Source organism: Podarcis gaigeae, assembly GCF_964106915.1.
Source record: "Podarcis gaigeae genome assembly, chromosome: 5".
NCBI lineage: Eukaryota > Metazoa > Chordata > Lepidosauria > Squamata > Lacertidae > Podarcis > Podarcis gaigeae.
In genome coordinates, this window is record NC_139681.1 from 56,725,974 (window position 1) to 56,743,815 (window position 17,842).

The window sequence follows — 17,842 nt, forward strand, 5'->3', positions numbered from 1 at the left end:
AGAATTAAATTTTAAAATCACTGGGTGGAATTCAACATCATGCTATTTTAAATGTTCCACTTGTGCAAGGCTATCAGCTTGTCAGATGGAACAACCTCCCCGTGCACACTGTTCTGGGGGTTTTTCCGATACCCCCCAAGCCAATTTCAGGGAGAGAAAGGGGGAAACCCTGCTGTACAAGCAGAAGCCTTTCTGCTGATGGGGTTTGTTTGGTGAATCCTGGCAGCTATGTCTGTCAAAGGTCATGCTTGCCTAACATACTAAGCCAATGGTTCCCAATTAGCTAATTACTGAGGACCCCATTACTGCAATGCAATTTTTTGAACAAAATGATATCTGGTTTTCAGCATCATGATATATCAGCAGCTAAACAGTGCAATATTCCTATATATCACAATGTCTGAAATTGGAGATCAGGCATGGGAATGAGGGAAGGAACAGTCACAGAGATCAGGTGTGAGGGGGGAGAGAGAAAGTGAGACACCTCCACCACATGGTTTGAGTGAGAGGGGATGGGGATGGGGGATGCAAGTCCACTGTGGCGGCTGCTGCTTTCCTGCTGAGAAAAGTTGCTCCGCCTCAGTGCCAGGGGAAGGTAGTGCCTTGAAGTGAGGGCGATCAGCTGCCCTGTTCTCCCTCAGCATGAGGAGAAGGCAGCGCTTTGCAATTGGCTGCCCTCTTCTCCCTTTATATTGCTACGTATTGCCTCCTCAAAATAGTTGTTGCAGTATGATTTCAAAATCAATTTTGGCCAATATATATTTAAAATCGCAGTGTGTTAAAACAGACCATAAAATTTGTGATATCACCATGCAAAATGACAAAAAAATGTTTTTTGGGGAGGAGGCAAGGGATGGGGACACGGACCCCAAGTTGGGAACCACTGCTCTAAGCCAAAGGTAAAGGTAAAGGTAAAGGTACCCCTGCCCGTACGGGCCAGTCTTGACAGACTCTGGGGTTGTGCGCCCATCTCACTCAAGAGGCCAGGGGCCAGCGCTGTCCGGAGACACTTCCGGGTCACGTGGCCAGCGTGACGAAGCTGCATCTGGCGAGCCAGAGCCGCACACGGAAACGCCGTTTACCTTCCCGCTGGTAAGCGGTCCCTATTTATCTACTTGCACCCGGAGGTGCTTTCGAACTGCTAGGTTGGCAGGCGCTGGGACCGAGCAGCGGGAGCGCACCCCGCCACAGGGATTCGAACCGCCGACCTTTCGATCGGCAAGTCCTAGGCGCTGAGGCTTTAACCCACAGCGCCACCTGCGTCCCACGCTCTAAGCCAAACCGCAGTGCAAATTTGCTGGCTCCTGAGGAGGAGATCAAGCAGTTTTGCTTTCCCCCGGGCATCATAGGTTAGTGCAGTAGCTTAGCATGTATCCAAAACAAGGATTTTGGTAAAGGTTTCTGCATAACTCCAATCCGTAGCCAAGATTTGTCCTATGGTTATAGGTTGTCATTAAAGAGGAGGTAATGTAACCATGTTTCTGGATTCAGATGACACACCAAGCCAAACTTTAGCTTATCTGCTGTCCCTCATTGGCCTAAAATACCCAAAGATGGCAAAGCAGGTGTGAACTCCTAGCTATGAACCAGCATGTTTGCAAAGTCCCAGTATGTCATACTCTGGCTCGCTGTGAGATGTGAACCAGACCAGTGTTAAATACCACTCTCCTTGTATGTCAGCTGAACTGCACATTAAACCAGAGGAGAATGGCAAAGTTGATATACATTTTCTGCCTTGCTTAGATAGGATGTGTGTGTTGCTTGTATTTTCTAACCAAAATCTTCTTCACATCTTCTCACAGTATATAAATCTCCAGAGTATGAATCCCTTGGATTTGACTTGACAGTTGAACGGCTAGTATCAATTGGATACCCTCAAGAGCTGCTTAGTTTTGTCTATGATCCTACATTCCCTACCAGGTAAATAATTGTAAGCTACAAAAATATGTATATGCTACTTACTGATTTGTTTGTTTGTTTTTAAAGAGTTCTATTTTTAGCATGCTGTTGTTCAGTAATACATAAGCAGATTTAATTGCACGAGGTTCTTGCTAGTTGAAGTGGATTTGTCAGCAGAGAATTTGTCTTAAGACACCCAGTGGTAAATGTATTGGAAGTGAAATGCATACCAGGAAAACCTGAACATAGTTAGAAACTGGGGAAAATAATCCCTAATTTATGCAAACATGAATTTCAATTAAATTTTGGGCTGCTTAAAAAGTCCTGCATTAAACTATTTGAGGCAGAATATTTGTAGATACGTATAAAATATGTAAGGCTTGGCAGATTTTCTTTAGGCAGTTCCTTATATGTACTAAGATTTTCCTGTGTTTCTGCCCACAAGGCAGCACCTCTTCACATTTATGTTAGAGGTAGCTCCTAAGTTCCCCTTGAGTTTTGGGAGAAGCACACTTGCCAACCCTGGGATTCTTTTTAAAAGAGAGCCCACAGAAGTTGTGATGCATATATGGAGCTTTCCACACTTCTGTCTTGCATTCTGGCCAGTTTTTGCAACAGAAGCATTGTTGAAACATGCCAGTGAGTTTAGCAAAAGCTGAAAGGAATGCAAAACTATTTATGGAATGATTTAGGGGGAAAGTCAGCAAATTTTGGCACCTTTAGTAGACCCAATTCACATGTTTACTTTTGAGAAGGCCACTTTTGGTGATCTTTGCAAGGCTTTTTCGAAAAGTTAAGCAACAGAGAAATTCACAGTTCATTCTGTAACAGCACAAAATTAGCATGTGAATTGAGCTTTAGTAAGTGGGCCATTAAGGGGCAAAATGGCAAGCCCATTATGCTGATACATATACAAAATTTGTTGTATATTTTTGTTTTATCCAGTCATTGCAAATGCTTTTGAAAATTATTAGTGGTACAGTAGAATGTGGGCAAAGGTTGGGGGGAAAGTGACCTAGGCTCATTGTGAAGCACTGGCACTACTATGTCACCACCGTGGACAGCTTAGGCTATCTTCACTGATGAACATGCTTAGAGCTGTGTATGTTTGCCCTTCCAAAACAGGCTAATAAATCTTGGTACAGGCAAGCAGAGTCACTTTGAAGCTTGTTCTAAATCTACTTGGGTTTCTCCTTACTTGTAAGGGCATTTGCTGACTTTAGAACAAAAATATTAGCACAACATTTTATTTGACTATTTACAAAGGAAAGTGCATGGAATGAGTGGGCTGACAGAGGAGGGATAGATTGCGCTATCCCTTTCCTGCCATCTTGATCTGCTTCCATGCTGCTTCCTTCCTCCCTGGCCAGCATTGAAATCAAGTAATCTGGCAGGGAGTGAGAACAAGTTATCTATCACTTCTTTGTTGGCTCATTGTGCTTCTGTGCTGGATGTGCAGAAGGCGAAACTGCTTGCATAGAAACAGTATGTGCTGGACGTGATAGGAGAGCGCAATTCATTCTTTCACTATCAGGCTGCTCTGCATCTGGAATGGATGCACAGCAGGGGGGAAAAACCCTTCTGCATGTTCAGCACAGAAATCAGGTATGCTGGAAATAGTGACAGATTGATCCATCACCCTGTCTTTAGTCCACTGTGCCGGACATGCAAGAGAAAAAGCATTTTCCTGCACTCTCAACATAGAAACTAATCAGGCTAGCAGAGTAGCCAGGGATCATTCCATTTCTCAACCACCAGCCTGCTGTATTTCTTGCCAGCAACAGTTTTTACTGATAAGAAATGCTGGTGAAAGGGAAACCAGCCCCTCTTAGGCATAAAAACTTTTATAAGCTAGTAACTTTTGGAAATTTATGAACAAGGTTGTTTTAGCATTTGAGGTTACTTGGTATGGCTGTTGCTTCCTTGCTGTCTCACATTCAGGGCCAAACTACACATTGCCGCAGACATGGGCCAACGGCCAAAAACTGTCTCCCTGAATCATGTTCTCACCTCTCTCCTCTGAATGTGCAGTTTCACTTACCTGAAAGTGAAACTAACAATGCCATGCATTTCCTCTCTGCTGTGCCAAGCATCAGCTAGTGATGTGGAGTGGGGGCATAGAAGCACACCATGTGACAATGTCACATTGTGGGTAAGTGGAAAAAACTATAAAGAAATGGGAGAGAGGGAAAATGTGACATGGAAAGCTCTTTCTAAGGAGGTACCCACTGTGCAAACTTGGTAGACAGGCAACTTTCCTCAAGGGAAAAGAGAAGTGGTGACTGAAAGTCTTAACTGCCACTTACTCAATGGCAAGAGGATTGCTTGGAGCCAAACTAAATAATCCCTGTGTGAAAAGGGTGGTGATGTCTCAAGGTGTTAGAGGCATGAGTGATGAACTCTTCCTCCTTTTGCCATTTGTGTTCCAGCAGTCCTTCTCCCCAAACTCTTTTCATATAGCTTAGCTGAGAAGTTCTACACTCCTCATCTCCTACATTCCACACCTCCTTTCCATGCAGTTAGGACATTCACACACAGAGAACTGTCTTAGTTATGTTTAGTTTTTCCTGTTTACTGTAGCAAAAGCACATCTGGTGTCAACTAACCTTTTATAAAGTTTAGTCCAAAAGGTTTTAGTCCTTTAAAGGAATAGTAATAAATATATAAAACTTGTATTATACAGTTCACAGTGAGTTCATAGTGCTTCACACACATTCTCTGAGTAGTCTTCCAACAAGCAGGTAGGGTGGACAATCTGATATTGAGGCGATACTTAGTTTTAAACAAGACAAGTCTGATTTGACAGATTTTTTCTGTCCAATGAAACTTCTGCCAGCTCCAGTTATGTAGTTACTCTTCTTGGTCAGTTGGTCAGTTGGGTAGGTGGGAGAACTAAGGTTTTTATTTTTTTTAAGCTATGCACCTGTGCCTGCTGATTGTGTAATTCAGCTTTTTTGTTAAGATAAATGAGCTAATGATAAGAAAAGAGATCAATTGTACATTTGAACTGGGCAATGCAGACTATTTTTTCCTCTGCAGCTAAACAAAAGTTCAATGGGACTCTGTCAGCAAAGTGTCCTCCTTAGGGTCAGATTCTAGTTTGGACAGAACATGATAGAACTGGCTCAGGTATGCCATTCCAATAGACTATCTTTCAAAGTCTTGCTGTCTACTGCTTGGTATACCATGCTTATATCAATCAATGCACTTCTTTATTAATAGAGGCCTGGTATTTGATTCCCTTTATGGAAATTTGCTGAAAGTCGATGCCTATGGGAACATCCTGGTGTGTGCACATGGCTTTAACTTCATGAGGGGGTAAGTACTGTGAATATAGGCAGTTCACATAAGGAAGGCTGTAATCTGTATGTACAACAGGGGGTGATATGTTCCACTGAACTTGGTATATGTTCCACTGAACTTGGTAGAAACTCTGAATTTATATATAGAATTGGGCTTTCAGGGATCACCTACGCTGTAACATTTCCAAATCCTTATGCAGGCCAGTTTTTCTTACTTTGGAGTCTTATAAATTCTATTGACTTTGGAAACTTGGTTAACCTTTGGAAACTAACTTAAGTGAATATGGAAAAAATGCATACAAACCTGGTTCAGATGTAACAATCTCACCTCAGTGCATCAGTTTATTGGGCCAAGAACAAGCCTTGTGTCCACATATTTTCTTCTTGGCCCTTGAATGCACAACTTTGTTAAACTAATTTCTTGTGTTATCCAAACGGGACAACTATGGTTTAAGTGTTGTTTACAAATCATAATATGACCTGGGCCTAGACCATTTTGAGCCCAGCTATAGGAACATAGGAACCTATTATACTGTGGTCTGTCTTGACTGGCAGTTGCTCTCCAGAATTTCAGGCAGAAGATTGAACCTGAGATTTTTTGCATGCAAACACATGCTCTACCACTGAGATGATGATGATGATGATGATTCTGCCTTTTATCAAAGGATCTAAGGGTGGTGTGCAATATTAGAAAGACATTACAGAACATCAGTGATAAAAACATAATAAAAAGCACAATCAGGGAGCCACCACAGAAGAGACTCGTTCTCTTGTTGCCACCCTCTGAACCTTTCTGGGAGGGCGGACATAGAGAAGGGCCTCAGATGACAAGTGCAGTGTCCAGGCTGGTTTGTATGGGGAGAGGCAGTCCTTAAGGTATTGAGGTCCCGAGCTGTGTAAGGTCAACAGGATCCATTTCAGTATTCTGTCTTTGCCTGTATGATGACATGAAATCTTACTAAACATTGAAACATTGCTGCTGCTGCTGCTACTTCTTTTTAAGTAGAATATTATGTGTGAATTGTACAGAGTTGTTGATGGTTAGTTGCATGCTGTCCAAATGAAACACAATTCTTGTTTTGTTTTGATCACCCCAGTTCTTGAATTCTTCTGCGATCAATTGAGCAAGCAAGAGCTGGAGGGAATAGGCTCCTCTCTATGGATGAAGTTGTGTGAAGTATCACATTTTGCTGTAGTAGAAAGGAGGCCATATGATATTTATTCCAGTGTTCTCATTAAAACCTTTCCTTGAATCCCAACATTTTAGGAGATCTTTCTCATTGGTCTCATTGGTCTTATTGACCCAGTAGGAGTTAACATAGCTGTTTAGAGAAACTATTATGATTAGACATCATTAATAGGCATATTCCCTTGTCCCTTACCTTTTTCAGGCCAGATATCCGAGAGCAGTACCCTAATAAATTCATCCAGAGAGATGACACAGACAGGTTTTACATTTTAAACACACTGTTCAACCTACCAGGTGAGATCTTAAACTCTAATGGGGATGGTGGGGATTGTGTCATGACAATCCGTAGGTATATTACTGTTAATTTCAAATGACAAATTAGGAATGTCATTTTGGTTTAGATTAATTACATGAGTGTCTCTTTATCCAGTTCTTCATTTAATGTATATTATTTGCTTCTTTGCAGAGACTTACCTGTTGGCTTGCCTGGTTGATTTCTTTACGAACTGTGATAGGTATTCAAGGTGAGCATGTGTCTCATGTGTTATATGAAATCCAACATGTGACGCTATAGCCATCATTGTCTCTCATTGCAAGTGTGCAAGGACAAATTCAAATCTTCTTATCTGTAGCTTGATGACAACAGCAACCACAAGTACTTTAGGGATTGTTTATGTTGGTAAAGTTTGTGATTTAAACCCTGGCAGGACTCATAGGGTCCATCTTACACAGGTGAATATGATCATTTAGCACAAGAGTGGTCTACCTTTTCAGGGATTAGAAGCTGATGTGATGGATACTGCCAAAGCCATAAAAGTGGGTGGAGCTACTCCTTTTCTCTGTTCATTTGTACATCCATTCACATGTCCCTCTCCCACACCCAGCTCCCTTCTGAATCTTCAGCCCCTCAACTTCATCTAGCCATCATCCATGTATGTTCATTCTCTCTTGCATGCAGAAACATGTACCAACCTAGAGTCAGGCATACACATATCCTGCCTATACCTTTATCTCATCCCATTTCCTGCCTGGTTTGGCCTCTGAGAACAGATGCCATGCTGATTAGACAGGAAATGAGATGATATATCTATTCATGAACTGGCACAAAACATACAAGCAAGAATCCACCTAACATTAGTGGGATTAAGGTTTGGTTGCTTTCAATACTATCAATGTAGCTATCAATACTGTTGGTGTTTCCAGTTGTATGGTGATTCCCAGGCCTTATGCACCCTCCTTATTAGCTGCTAACCTACTTTTACAACAATTCTGTGCTTTTTTCCTTTTTTCTCACAGCTGTGAAGCAGGGTTTAAAGATGGAGACCTCTTCATGTCCTTCAGAAGTATGTTCCAAGATGTGAGAGATGCTGTGGATTGGGTTCACTATAAGGTGACTTGCACTTTGGGATATTTTTTTAACCGTAGTCTGTTTAATTCTTAACATTTTGAATAAATTATAGTGTGAGTTGAACACTGTTATATTTGCTTTGGCAGCCAGTGAATAAGTATTAAATGCCAGCTAGCTTGCCCATCAATATGATTGGAAACGGGGGGATTGGCAAACAAGGATGATAATTCCTTCTATCACCACCATCCTGCTGCTTACTTTCACCCCCCCCCCCACTCCTCCCCTCCCCTCTTGACAAGACAGGCTGCTGCTGCAAGCCATCTTAAAAGCCATCACTGTTTCACTTTATTATATTTATGCTATTGTTTTCCCTTCCAAGGAGCAGTTTCATGTGTTTTCAGGTGATAACTCATCCGCACATTGCACAGGAATCACACCACCCCTTTGCTTCAGCAACTGAACTCTGTCACCATGTGTTTTCTGAACTATTCTGTTTTGCACTTCACGTTTACTTCAGAATATACTTAATTACAGCGCTTCAATTGCATCTTGTCCATGTGTTTGTTTCTCATATGGTGAATTAGCCACAGGGTTCTCCACCCCCAGGTTGAACCTATCCAATGCTAATCTCATGACACATGAAACTCTACAAATAACTTTCTGCCTCTAGTGTCAGTGGTGCATCTTTCTACAGCACGATGACAGCATGGAAGCTGATACTATAAGGCGAAACCTGAGTAAGATTGCTAGATCATTACTTCTGCTGTGTCATGTGGTTTCTCCTGTTGTTTCAGGGATCACTGAAGGAGAAGACAGTTGAGAATCTGGGGAAGTATGTAGTGAAAGATGTAAGTACGTCAAGCCTTGCCTTATTGAAAGTGGACCAGTCTTGGTTTATTTCATGCAGTCTTAAAATGATAAAAAAACAGAATGGAAAGTTCTAACTCCCTTGTTCACAATTTATTTTTTTAAAAAATAGGCATTAAGTGATGTTATTGTTGCTTCAGCAAATTTTGCCTTTTTTGATTAAAAATAATTTAGCACTTCCTCTTTATCTCCCTTTTGTTAATGGAATTCTAAGCACCCGAACTTCAAGCAGGGGCAGTTGGTTTCCCCACCCCCACAATGTATGGAGTAGTAAGAGAGTGCATGTCACAATAGAAATGTGAATATTCCAAAGCATCTTCCATGTCTTGATATCTTGAGGGGCAAAAAGTTGAAATCGTGCATTTTGTATTTCTTTAGAGGGATTCCTTTGATTTTCACCTAGCATGGGATACTTTCTGTTTCCACATAATGCTCATGCTACGTACTCACAGCACATCAAAGTGGCATTTTGTTCTAAAATTAGTAAAGAGTCCTTGCTGCCTGCAGTCTCTCATTTTCAAATCATCAGGTTTCTGGTTACATATTGTAGAACAGCTTTCAACATTTCAGTTTTTTAAAAGTATATTTTAATACTTGGCCACATAGGACGTTAGTACAAATTATAAGACATGACTAAGATGCAGGATTTCAGTTCACAGCTGAGGCATCTAGGATTTTAGAAGACATTTTAATCAGGCTAAAATATTCATTTGGCATTGTTCAAACTTGGCAGTATGTACAGATAGCCTGAGATATTTATAGACTCCCTGAAGGTATGGGCTTCAACTGAAAACTGTATTTTATGTAAATCTTTGCCATTTTAGGGGAAGCTGCCTCTGCTTTTGAGCCGCATGAATGAGGTGGGAAAGGTGTTTCTTGCCACAAACAGTGATTATAAGTACACTGATGTAAGTACTCCTGTAACACAAGAATCTTCCTCCATCAGTCTTTCATTCATTCATTTAGTGTCTCATATATGTTAGCTGTCATATTTTGAATTTCTCTCCTGGATCAGGGAGAGCAACCTCAGTCCTGGGAGCTAAATGCAGCTCTGTAGGCCTCTCTGTCCAGCCTTCTGGCCTTTCTCCAGGCCATGCCTCCTTCCCTAGTTTTTGCCCGCCCTCTTCCTCTGAACCCTCCTCAAGTGCTTTTGCCTGGCTGGAAGGTGCCCTTGAACTGTGATGACGCCTCCTGCTTGTCTGGAGGGATTCATATATGAGTGTTGAAATCTGTGTGACTGGAATGTGGCACGCATTACAACAGTAAGTTACATCCATTGTTTTGCCCACTTTTACTTCCGGCCACACCTACCACTGGTGTGAAGCCCTCAGAAGTTTCCAGATGAATGAATGTGGCACTCTGTCTGAAAAAAGTCTCCCATCCCTGCCTCAAAGCAGAGCTGGGGAACCTTAGGCTCCTCAAGATGTTCTGGACTACTACAACTCTCACTGTTTCTTACCATTGACCATGCTGGTTGGGGCTGATGTTCAACAACATCTACAGAGCCATAGGTTCTCAAAGCCAGCTGTAGAGAATTAGATAAGCTCAGTATAATGAAAGCATGAGTTGGAGGCACCAAAGATTCTCCTTGAATCTTGGTTGCTAATTTAATGATGCCTTGTACCTAGCAATGTGTCTGTAATTTAGTCTCCCAAGTTTTTTTTTGGGGGGGGGGGAGAAATATCTTTTAAAGACCTTCTCTTTATCATAAAATGCATTTTTTTAAGAAAGCCATGAACAAATGTACTGGGAAATCCCCATGTTAATATGAATGCAGGACCCTCCGTATTCTGTGACAATGAACTTTTGTTCTTCAATCCTATGAACACTTGCTTCAGAGTAAGCTCCACTGAACTTGCTTCCAAATTAACTGTACATAAAACTGAGGTTCTTGCAGAGCTGCATATCTGTCAGAGCTGGAGACATGCCTTTTGTTGTCATGAAAATCCTAAAAATAACATCATAGGGTTCTGCAATGTTATTTTAATTCTCACAATGCCTGTTCTAGATTTGTATATCTGAAGACTATTTGTATATTTAAATGTATTGTTTAAACATAATTAATAAAATAGTTAATTTATCCAGAAAGAAATTAAGTCTTGCTTCCAATTTGCCTTTCAGAAAATTATGACTTACCTGTTTGATTTTCCACATGGACCAAAGGTGGGTGATGAAAAGAGTTGTTGCATTAATGATACCTCTGCCTTCCCCAACTTGGTGTTGACCAGATGTTTTTGACTACAACTCCTATCCAGGGTTGGATGAGAGCTGGATTCCAAAAATCTGGATGGCACCAGTTTGGGGAACGCTGTGTTAGATGGTGTATATTATTCCTTCCTAAATAAATCAAGAATAGGAGTCAAGTCTTTGTTCATGGGGACTGAAGAAACCAGATAGTTATTTAATTTTCTATTTGTAAAATTCAGCCTTTGGAGGCATGGTGTCAAATGCCTTATTATTTTTATTGGAGAACAGGTGGAAATAATTAAAGTCGGCTTTGATATGCCTGATATGCAGCTTCTAGAGGTCACTAGTGAATTTTCAAATCAAAAGCATTTACTTCTACCGGTGGTGTTTGCCTGTCTGCACTTGTTTGAGTAGAAGTTGCTTGCTCAGATACAAGGAGTTGCCACTTAGCCACATATCCACTAATGCATTATAACCGTGCTGCTGAAATCCTTCCACATATAATTAATAATTTTTCATAGCTACAAGAAAATGTACTTTTCAATTTTAAGGCTTGGTTATGGTTTCATGTACTTACTATGTGTAGTAGAAATCAAAAGAATCAAAAGTTTAATATAAATACACAGACTGTTCCCTTTTGTCCCTTTCTCAGTTGTGGCCTCTGCTTTGAAAGCCCTCAATGTTCTGCAGTAATTGATAAATGCCTGGATCTTTGTATTAATATTTGTAGTAGTGATATAATTGCTAACTTTTATTTAAATTATGATTAAACAGTATATAAATCCAGATAAACAAAAATAAAATTTAAAATATCTGATAATTTTCCTTTCCTGCATTGTTAGGATTCTCAGGTATATTTACTGAATTGAAGTGTTGGGGAACTAAGATGTTTTGTATATGATGTCAGGCTACATATAGAATACAGTTATCAATCTCTCCTGCAGAACTAAAATAAGCCAGTTTCAGTGTGAACAATTAGAATTTGTACCTTTTAAAAAGATGTTCTTCTGCTTAATTTTTCTCTAGCCTGGCAATTCTCACCGGCCATGGCAATCATACTTTGACCTCATCCTTGTGGATGCACGGAAACCTCTTTTCTTTGGAGAAGGCACAGTCTTGAGACAGGTGGATACGGTGAGTGATACATAGAATATATAGTTAGGCTTGACTGGAGGAAAACCTGGGACAGTTTATTTCAATAATTAGAACATTAGTGCTAAATTCATAAGCTCTCTACTTTGAAATTCATTGACTACTTGGAATATGTGTTTCTAGCTATTTTTGGGTTACCTGAATCACATAGAAAGGAAATATGAGAAGGAGCTGTGTTCTTTAAATAAAAACACAGCATGTTTTTTGAGTGCATCATTAAGTATTTCAGCTAGATTTACTGAGTGGAATTAAATTAAGAACAACATCATATTGAAAATATATGGAGCCTAATAATGCTGTGTTTCATTAGATCAGTTTCACTGTAATTGCTGGTTATCTAAAAAATTCACTGTGGCTGCAACATAACCACCTGCTTTGTCATTCTGTGGGACTGGTCTTTATTGGGAATCTATGAGGGTTTTAGCTGAATCTGTGCTACTGATAACTTGTTGGCCCCAACAAAATTCTTAGCTTAAGCCTGACCTAAAGGCAGAATCAACTGGCTCATAAAAGGCAACCAACGCTTTAACTGTAAAATTTGGAAGTATAGCTTTAAGCAGGCTTTTGTAGCATCTGTATGCAGGCCATGCAAAAGGGTCGTACGGAATATGCTTCTACCAGACTAACTTCACTGTTTTCACCTGGCAAAGATACATTTGAGGCACAAAACAATTCCCAGTGTAAGAGTGTTTATGGCCTCTAGGAATAGGGGACCAGCTGCATGTCCCTATGTCACCAAATGGTGTTTGCCCCTATGTCATGCTGCTTTTAATAATTAAAGGTGCTGCCCAGGAAAAATATAGTGCATTTGGAGTATGCAAACACCAGTTGTGCTTTTTCCTCTGAAGCATATATTGAACAGCCTTTCTACTGATTTATCAATCCATTGATCAATATTAAAACTGAAAATTGGGCTGGAGAGACCTACAGTTTCATTAAATGAATGTCTCTTTCTGTGCAGGTTACTGGCAAACTGAAGATTGGTACCTACACAGGCCCCTTGCAGCATGGTATTGTTTACTCTGGAGGTAAATTAGAAATGAGAGTTGTTTAGTCATTTAGTCGTGTCCGACTCTTCGTGACCCCATGGACCAGAGCACTCCAGGCACTCCTGTCTTCCATTGCCTCCCGCAGTTTGGTCTAACTCATGCTGGTAGCTTCGAGAACACTGTCCAACTATCTCGTCCTCTGTCGTCCCCTTCTCCTTGTGCCCTCAATCTTTCCCAACATCAGGGTCTTTTCCAGGGAGTCTTCTCTTCTCATGAGGTGGCCAAAGTATTGGAGCCTCAGCTTCAGGATCTGTCCTTCCAGTGAGCAAAACTTACTGGAGCAAAGGAACAACAGTGGTTGTACCATTTTTTTAAAAATGCACTAGCAGCTACTCAGATCTGTTTGTAAGTGGAACATAAGAGTCCCTTGTGAAGCAGAGTCTTTATATTAGTGAAGATGGAAATTTAATTGTAGGTGGTACATTAGGTAAAGAGTCAGCAGAAGCCAAAAGTGTAATATAATCTAGTAGCTGCAAGGAATGTACCCACCTATCCAAAGTTTGTAACCCCAAAGGTTAAGTCCCATGGTGGTAGATGGTAGATCTTCCTCAAGTTTTAAGATCTCTCTTGGTATTTTCCAAAACTATATACTCAAATAATATATAGCTGTGTTGGTACTTTTGTGTATGTGTGTGTATTTGGGATGGCATCTAAGATGCACGTCTCACATGCTACCTGATTTGTGTATTTAAGCAGCTTACCCCTTTTTTAAAAAGAAAGGAAAAAAGTAAGAGGTGATTTGATCGTCACTTGTATTTTAAATAGATAGGTCTCAGACACCTGCAGCTCAAAAAATGTTCTGGCAGCACACTATATAGCAGGCTTTGCCTGAATGGAAGACCACCTGTGAACCATATATGTGTATGCTGTAGTGTATTTATTTTATACAATGATATGTCTGAGTGTGTAAAAGCTGCATTATTTGAAAAAGCCTTATATCTATCAAATTGGGAGGAGGTACATGATAATAATGGAAGTTTATGCACTGAACCCATGGTTTTTATGCTGAGAAACCTTTTCTGATTGGCCCTTCTGCTTTCCCCCTCCTCTTATTAGGCTCCTCTGATACAATCTGTGACCTCCTGGGGGCCAAGGGTAAAGACATCTTATACATAGGTGATCACATTTTTGGAGATATCCTGAAGTCTAAAAAACGCCAGGGTTGGAGGACCTTCCTAGTGATTCCAGAACTGGCACAGGAGCTTCATGTCTGGACAGACAAGAGCTGTAAGTACTGACTCTGTAGTTCAACAGTTCCCAATTGATGCTATGCGGACCTCCCGGGGAGGAGGTCCACATAACCCACCCAGGTGGTTTGTGGCACCATTCGCATAACAAAAACTACCATAGAGATAATCATTTTTTTAATAAAAAAAGTAGGGGGGTCCATGGTTTGGCTTTTGAAGAACAAAGTATCTGTAGTACTTAATTGGGGCATTTGAGACACTGCAAACATATTCAAAATGTAGGACTGTATTCTAAAGAGCTGTTTGATAGTGGAACAGACTCCCACAAGAGGTGGTGCACTCTCCTTGGAGGTTTTTAAGCAGAGATGGCCATCCATCATGTATGATCTAGTTGAGATTCTTGCATTGCGGGGTTTGGACTATATGACCTGGGGGTCCCTTCCAACTCTGTAATTCTATAAATTGACAAATAATAATGCAATTTGGAAAGCAGATAGAATCCTCAGTCTGTTGCTAGGTCTGTTTTCTCATATTGGTGAGAGATAAGTAATAGTCTACATAGTATTTGTTTCAGCTGATCCACTGCCATAATATCCTTTTACTTTGCCTTCCCTTTTCTGCTTAGGCCTTTTTGAAGAACTTCAGAGTTTAGACATCTTTCTCGCTGAGTTATACAAGTAAGTAATGGATTTTTCTCTTTAGAATATAACCCAATACTCCATCCACTAACTCATTAGAGGGAGTGCTTCCTTTTTAGTGGACAGCTGCACTCTATCAAAGGGCTCCACATTAACTTAGAATTGGGGGTGGGGAAGAGAGTATTGTTGTGCCTATCAGTTTTGCCTGATATAATCAGCTTTTCTAAATTAGTATTTGCTTTCCCAGATCCACCCTCACATTTATCTTCCATGTGCTCTGCTGATATTGTTTTCTTTCCTATTTCAAACAGGCATTTGGATAGCAGCAGTAATGAGCGTCCTGACATCAGTTCCATCCAAAGACGTATTAAGGTACTAGTAAATAGAATGCTGGGGAACACGGGTGGCGCTGTTGTCTAAACCACTGAGCCTCTTGGGCTTGCTGATCAGAAGGTTGGTGGTTTGAATCCCTTCAATGGAATGAGTTTCCATTGCTCGGTCCCAGCTCCTGTCAACCTAGCAGTTCGAAAGCACACAGTGCAAGTAGATAAATAGGCACCGCTCTGTCGCTCTGGCAGGAAGGTGAATGGCGTTTCTGTGCCCTGCTCTGGTTTCAGTGTTCCACTGCGCCAGAAGTGGCTTAGTCATGCTGGCCACATGACCCAGAAAAACTGTCTGCAACTGGACTTAACTGTCAGGGGTCATTTACCTTTAACTTTTTTAAAAAATAGAATGCTATTTTGCTCCCTTTTCCAGCGCAGCAATCTGTGCTAACTTCATTAGAGGGAGATTTGAGGGGACAGGGGAGGTAAGGAGCTGGACAGGCAGTGGACCAAAAGAGGAACCTGAGAGAGGTTGGATGAGAAAGATACAAGATGGGGAGCTGATAAAAGGAGGAGCTAATGAAGTGAGATGGTTGTTGGAAAACCTTCATAGCGCCTAATGGCTGAGTAAATTTGTACTGATAATAAATGAGGGGGGTGTTGGACAGTTGTATTAATCAAATAGACTTGAGTCAGAGAAACGTAAGATGATGAAACAGTAGGCAGAGGAAACACACTGAAGCTGCTTACATGGCAGATGCAGGTAGTCTCCCAACCTATTTTTAAATGAAAAGCAACTTTGGGGAGGTGCAGTCCTGAGCAGAGGAATTATATGGGTCATAGGGTTCGTGCTGTTGGCTCATTCGCATACTCTCTCTCCATGTAAACACTCAGACTCTGAGGCTGATTTTCCCCTATAAAAGGGGGAAATGCTACATGACTATGTTATATCTAGTTTTACACACACACACACACACACACACACACCAAACAGGGCCCTGTGGTAAATATGGGTAGTAGAGGCATATGGTGACCTCAAATAGGGCATAGGGATTGGAATGGCTATGTGCTGATGGCAGGGAAGGAGCGGTCAGGCAAGAGAAACAACTGTGAGGCAGAGACTAGGGGAAATAGGTTTGCTTGGGTCAACAGTGACAGCTCCTGCATCATAAGAGATTCACAGAAAGGAAAAAAATGTGTAGCTGTGGTTTTCTGTGTCATTGAAGCACTGTGATTAAAACTATGTGAAATTCTCCCATCTGTGCAACTGTAAGTAGTGCTTGAACTCTCTTGAGTTCTCCATCTGAAAATCCTACAGTAGTGGCAAAGGTCTGAGAACAAGTGGGGATGTTGAAATTCAGAAGTGATTTAAACTCACCAGCCACTGTGGTAGGAGAGCAGATCCCGGGTTGGGGGTCTCTCCCTTCCACCCCCTAGTGGAGCATGACAGTGGTTCTGAGGTTTGCTTCCCTTCCGCTATATCTTTAGTGCTGCTGCTGCTGCCGCTGCTGCCAGAGCTGAGTATGTTAAGCAAGGTGACAAAGATCCAGTGCCTTACCTCACCTATTTCAGGGCTACATCTCACAAATGGGCTGCGATGGCAGCCTTAAACCTCTAGTTGTATTTTGATCACAAACATAATAGTCTGATATTTAATTTTTTATATGCACACTGTCTTGCAGGTTTTTATGGCATAAACCCCTGTATGCCTGGAGCCCTCTTGTGTTTGGTTATCCTCCCCCCCCCCTTTTTCCGTCAAATTCTATTTTTTTTCCCATCTGTCATGTTGCTAAGAAACACAAAAACTTATTCTGTGGTGGAATGCTCCTGGAAGGCACTGTATATTGCTGGTGTTTTCACTTTCTGTGACTTCCAGTTGCTTTGCCTCTTTACAGTCAATGCCTCTGATTCAGAAACGTGTGTGTGCTCTAGTGTACACATGGTGTTCTCTCACCTGCAATAGTTTTTATGTATGTAAAACTGCCCCTTCCCTGAAGTGACCAAATGTCTAATTTGCCTTCTGATTTTAGAAAGTGACTCATGACATGGACATGTGCTATGGAATGATGGGAAGCCTGTTCCGAAGCGGCTCCCGACAGACACTCTTTGCCAGCCAAGTGATGCGCTACGCAGACCTCTATGCAGCATCATTCATCAACCTTCTGTATTATCCCTTCAGTTACCTCTTCAGAGCTGCCCATGTGCTGGTGAGTTGAAATCCATGAAGCCGCAGATGAACAGTAACAACATTCAGAGAAGTACACGCACTATCCAAGTCTGAATAGAGCGAGGGACATTCTAATGTAGCTGGTAGCATTAGACTTAAAAACTTTTAAAATGGATGTGGCAGATGGCTACATTGGGAGACATTGGTTAGGGTTAAACAATTTTTATAAATTTTCTGTGGGTAACAGTATAATAAGTGGTAGAAGTCAGGCACTCACTGTACTAGCATATGTGTGTGCTGTGAAAAATGTGAATTCCATACTAGGGATCATTAGGAAAGGAGCTGAAAATAAAATTGCCACTATCACAACATTATACAACTCTATGGTGCAATTGCACTTGGGTACCATGTACAGTTGTGGTTGCTTCACTTTGAAAAGAATATTGTAGTGTTAAAAGTTACCAGAAAAAGTCAAGCAGAATGATCAAAGAGATAGAGCAAGTCCTAGGAGGAAAGGTTGCAGTATTTGGGCCA

General features: G+C 41.2%; 1 protein-coding gene and 1 long non-coding RNA gene across 23 annotated transcripts in view; both read left to right on the forward strand.

Moving 5' to 3' along the window:
• Positions 1 to 17,842, forward strand: part of NT5C2 (5'-nucleotidase, cytosolic II) — a 78,521-nt gene that overhangs the window by 38,373 nt on the left and 22,306 nt on the right. For 17 of the 22 annotated variants that reach the window (XR_014563995.1, XM_083738002.1, XM_083738000.1 and 14 more), the window contains 14 exons: positions 1,803 to 1,920; positions 5,122 to 5,217; positions 6,593 to 6,684; positions 6,857 to 6,914; positions 7,687 to 7,780; positions 8,533 to 8,586; positions 9,430 to 9,513; positions 10,727 to 10,768; positions 11,819 to 11,926; positions 12,906 to 12,972; positions 14,050 to 14,220; positions 14,806 to 14,857; positions 15,130 to 15,190; positions 17,172 to 17,348. Coding sequence is in view for 21 of the 22 variants with exons in the window: in XM_083738002.1 (XP_083594128.1) it covers positions 1,803 to 1,920; positions 5,122 to 5,217; positions 6,593 to 6,684; positions 6,857 to 6,914; positions 7,687 to 7,780; positions 8,533 to 8,586; positions 9,430 to 9,513; positions 10,727 to 10,768; positions 11,819 to 11,926; positions 12,906 to 12,972; positions 14,050 to 14,220; positions 14,806 to 14,857; positions 15,130 to 15,190; positions 17,172 to 17,348 (1,274 nt within the window). In the remaining variant the exon portion in view is untranslated. Of the gene's footprint in view, positions 1 to 1,802; positions 1,921 to 4,938; positions 5,029 to 5,121; positions 5,218 to 6,592; positions 6,685 to 6,856; positions 6,915 to 7,686; positions 7,781 to 8,532; positions 8,587 to 9,429; positions 9,514 to 10,726; positions 10,769 to 11,818; positions 11,927 to 12,905; positions 12,973 to 14,049; positions 14,221 to 14,805; positions 14,858 to 15,129; positions 15,191 to 17,171; positions 17,349 to 17,842 lie in introns of all 22 variants that reach the window. The other 5 variants (XM_083737988.1, XM_083737990.1, XM_083737999.1 and 2 more) reach the window with 1 other exon arrangement.
• Positions 1 to 17,842, forward strand: part of LOC310844222 — a 399,653-nt gene that overhangs the window by 31,967 nt on the left and 349,844 nt on the right. The window lies entirely within an intron of this gene.